General features: G+C 47.6%; 1 protein-coding gene across 1 annotated transcript in view; it reads right to left on the reverse strand.

Moving 5' to 3' along the window:
* The window catches only part of PRPF4 (pre-mRNA processing factor 4), a gene marked incomplete at its 5' end in the record, with an annotated part of 3067 nt that extends 1773 nt beyond the window's left edge, over window positions 1-1294 (reverse strand). Inside the window, 3 exons of the mRNA XM_010192456.1 lie at window positions 106-229; window positions 839-897; window positions 1200-1294. Coding sequence (XP_010190758.1) covers window positions 106-229; window positions 839-897; window positions 1200-1294 — 278 coding nt within the window. The remainder of the gene's footprint in view (window positions 1-105; window positions 230-838; window positions 898-1199) is intronic.
* Between the last annotated feature and the right edge of the window lie 732 nt (window positions 1295-2026).

Genomic DNA, 2026 nt, shown 5'->3' on the forward strand with positions numbered 1-2026 from the left:
GAAGGTAGCACATACTGAGGCCAGGAACTGCACTGGTGTAACTACAGAAGGATGGTCAGTGTCCAACTCAAAATAAACCGCTGTGCACGCTGGTATCTTTCTGACCTTTCAAGGCTCCAGAGCTTGACAGACCCATCAGCTGCACAGGAGGCCAGGTTAACGTCCTTCTTGTCGAGGGAGATGGTGGCTTTGGGATGGAAGACTATTGCTCCTACGTTGGTGCTATGGCCTTAAGAGAAAGGAAAATCAAAATTCAGAACCTGCCACATCATCTTGGCCAGTTCTTCAGAAAAGCAGCATTTCTGTTACTAGTCAGGTACCAGTGAACACCTTCACTGTGCCCTCTCACGTTGGATGAGGTTGCACTGTAACTACCACACACATCTGTCCTGCGAGCTGCTACGCTGCACTTCCAGTAGCACCCACTTAAGAGAATCAAACACCAAGGTTTGTAGCCCTCAAAATGTAGTGAAAATTTAGCACATTAATCAAGAGGTTTGTCCTCCCATTTGTATTTAGTCGAAGTTGTGACCACTGTGGTGATCAAATGCTGGTATTTGGCTCAAAATAACTCAAACCAGGTTCTGAAATGAAACAAAACACCATTCAGGAACAGAAACACCAAACTCAGGTCTTAGCTCTAAAAGAAAGGCCAGGACCTTCTCTTGGTGATCTGACAGGTGCCCATGCTCTGCAAGCCTGAGTGATGCTCTCATTAGATTAAAATCTTATAAAGAACACTACATTTTGAGTCACAAAGCAGTTCAGATACGGGAACTCAACCTAGAGAGGAGCAAAAGAACTAAGCAAAGAGTCTCAGTGAAAAGTCGCTCTCTACCTCGTAAGGTGTGAACAAGGTTGCAGTCAGGCACGGACCAGAGCTTGCACAATCCGCTCCTGTTGAAGACAAGAAATAGATGTCAGCGTAGACAGAACGTCAAAGAACAGATCAAACAGAGCTGCAAAACCACCCCGGAGGGTCCTGCTATGGCTAAAACACCAATACACCTTGGGCAATCAGCCATACGAACTCGTGGACTCAAACTGAAATCTCTGCTAAGCTCTACAAAGTGAAGAGTTCAGACTAGGAAGCAAAAGCACTTCCAAACTTTCATGATTCACAAGCCTCCAGTAACATCCCCGTCTCTCTTGCTGTGCTCTCCCAGCCCCTGAAGCAAGTGCTGTAACAGAAAACCTACCAGCAGGCCGTAGCCAGGAGTTTGGAATTGGGGCTGAAGTGGCAGTAGGACAGCGGGCGATCGTCCCCAATCTGACTGCAGAAGTTATTCAAGGACTGTAACCAAACAGAAAGAACACAGTAAATGCATAAAGTACCACCTCGAGAAAATCCCACAGACTGAGGCAGAGGAGACAAATGCATGCAGGAGGAGGCAAGAAAAGGCCTTTGGAAAGTCACTTCCAAAGGGAGGAGCTGCCTCGGAGCCAACTCCAGCTCAAAGCAGGAGGGCTGGTGAGCCAGTGATGTCAGCTAGCACAGCCACCACAGTATTTGCCACCAACAACCCCACAGGCCAGCTTTGCAACTATGGTTTTGACAGAGAACTGACCACAGTTTTGGCCTCTTTCTAAAACTCATCCAATGAACACAACCAGACAGCCTAGGGCAGGCGCTGCGGTGCACTTAGGGGAGAAGCAAATCCTCTAATGCCTCTGGGTGTAAACAGGATTAGAGTGGCAGCACACTGTGTGCTTGAGCCTCTCTCTTCAGTTAATCCGGGGATCTGACTTAACACACTCAAAAAGGGCATCTCAGAGTCACCTAAAACATGTTGGTTATTATTTCCCTTGGTTTTATGCATTAGTGACCATTGAACAGGAAGAGGAAAGCGAGCGGTGCCTTCCTAGCCAGCTAAACCTGTGACACAGCCAGGAATAAATTCCTTTAGCTTCACAGACGAGTGGCAAGGCAACACAGGGATGTCTCCTCATCCCTCTGCCACACAAGGGGACAAGTACATCTCTGAATCACTGAGGAGAGTTAGAATGTGCTCTGTGCACACCACAG

The sequence above is a fragment of the Mesitornis unicolor genome, unplaced genomic scaffold (genome assembly GCF_000695765.1).
Source record: "Mesitornis unicolor isolate BGI_N332 unplaced genomic scaffold, ASM69576v1 scaffold24789, whole genome shotgun sequence".
In the NCBI taxonomy this organism is placed as follows: domain Eukaryota; kingdom Metazoa; phylum Chordata; class Aves; order Mesitornithiformes; family Mesitornithidae; genus Mesitornis; species Mesitornis unicolor.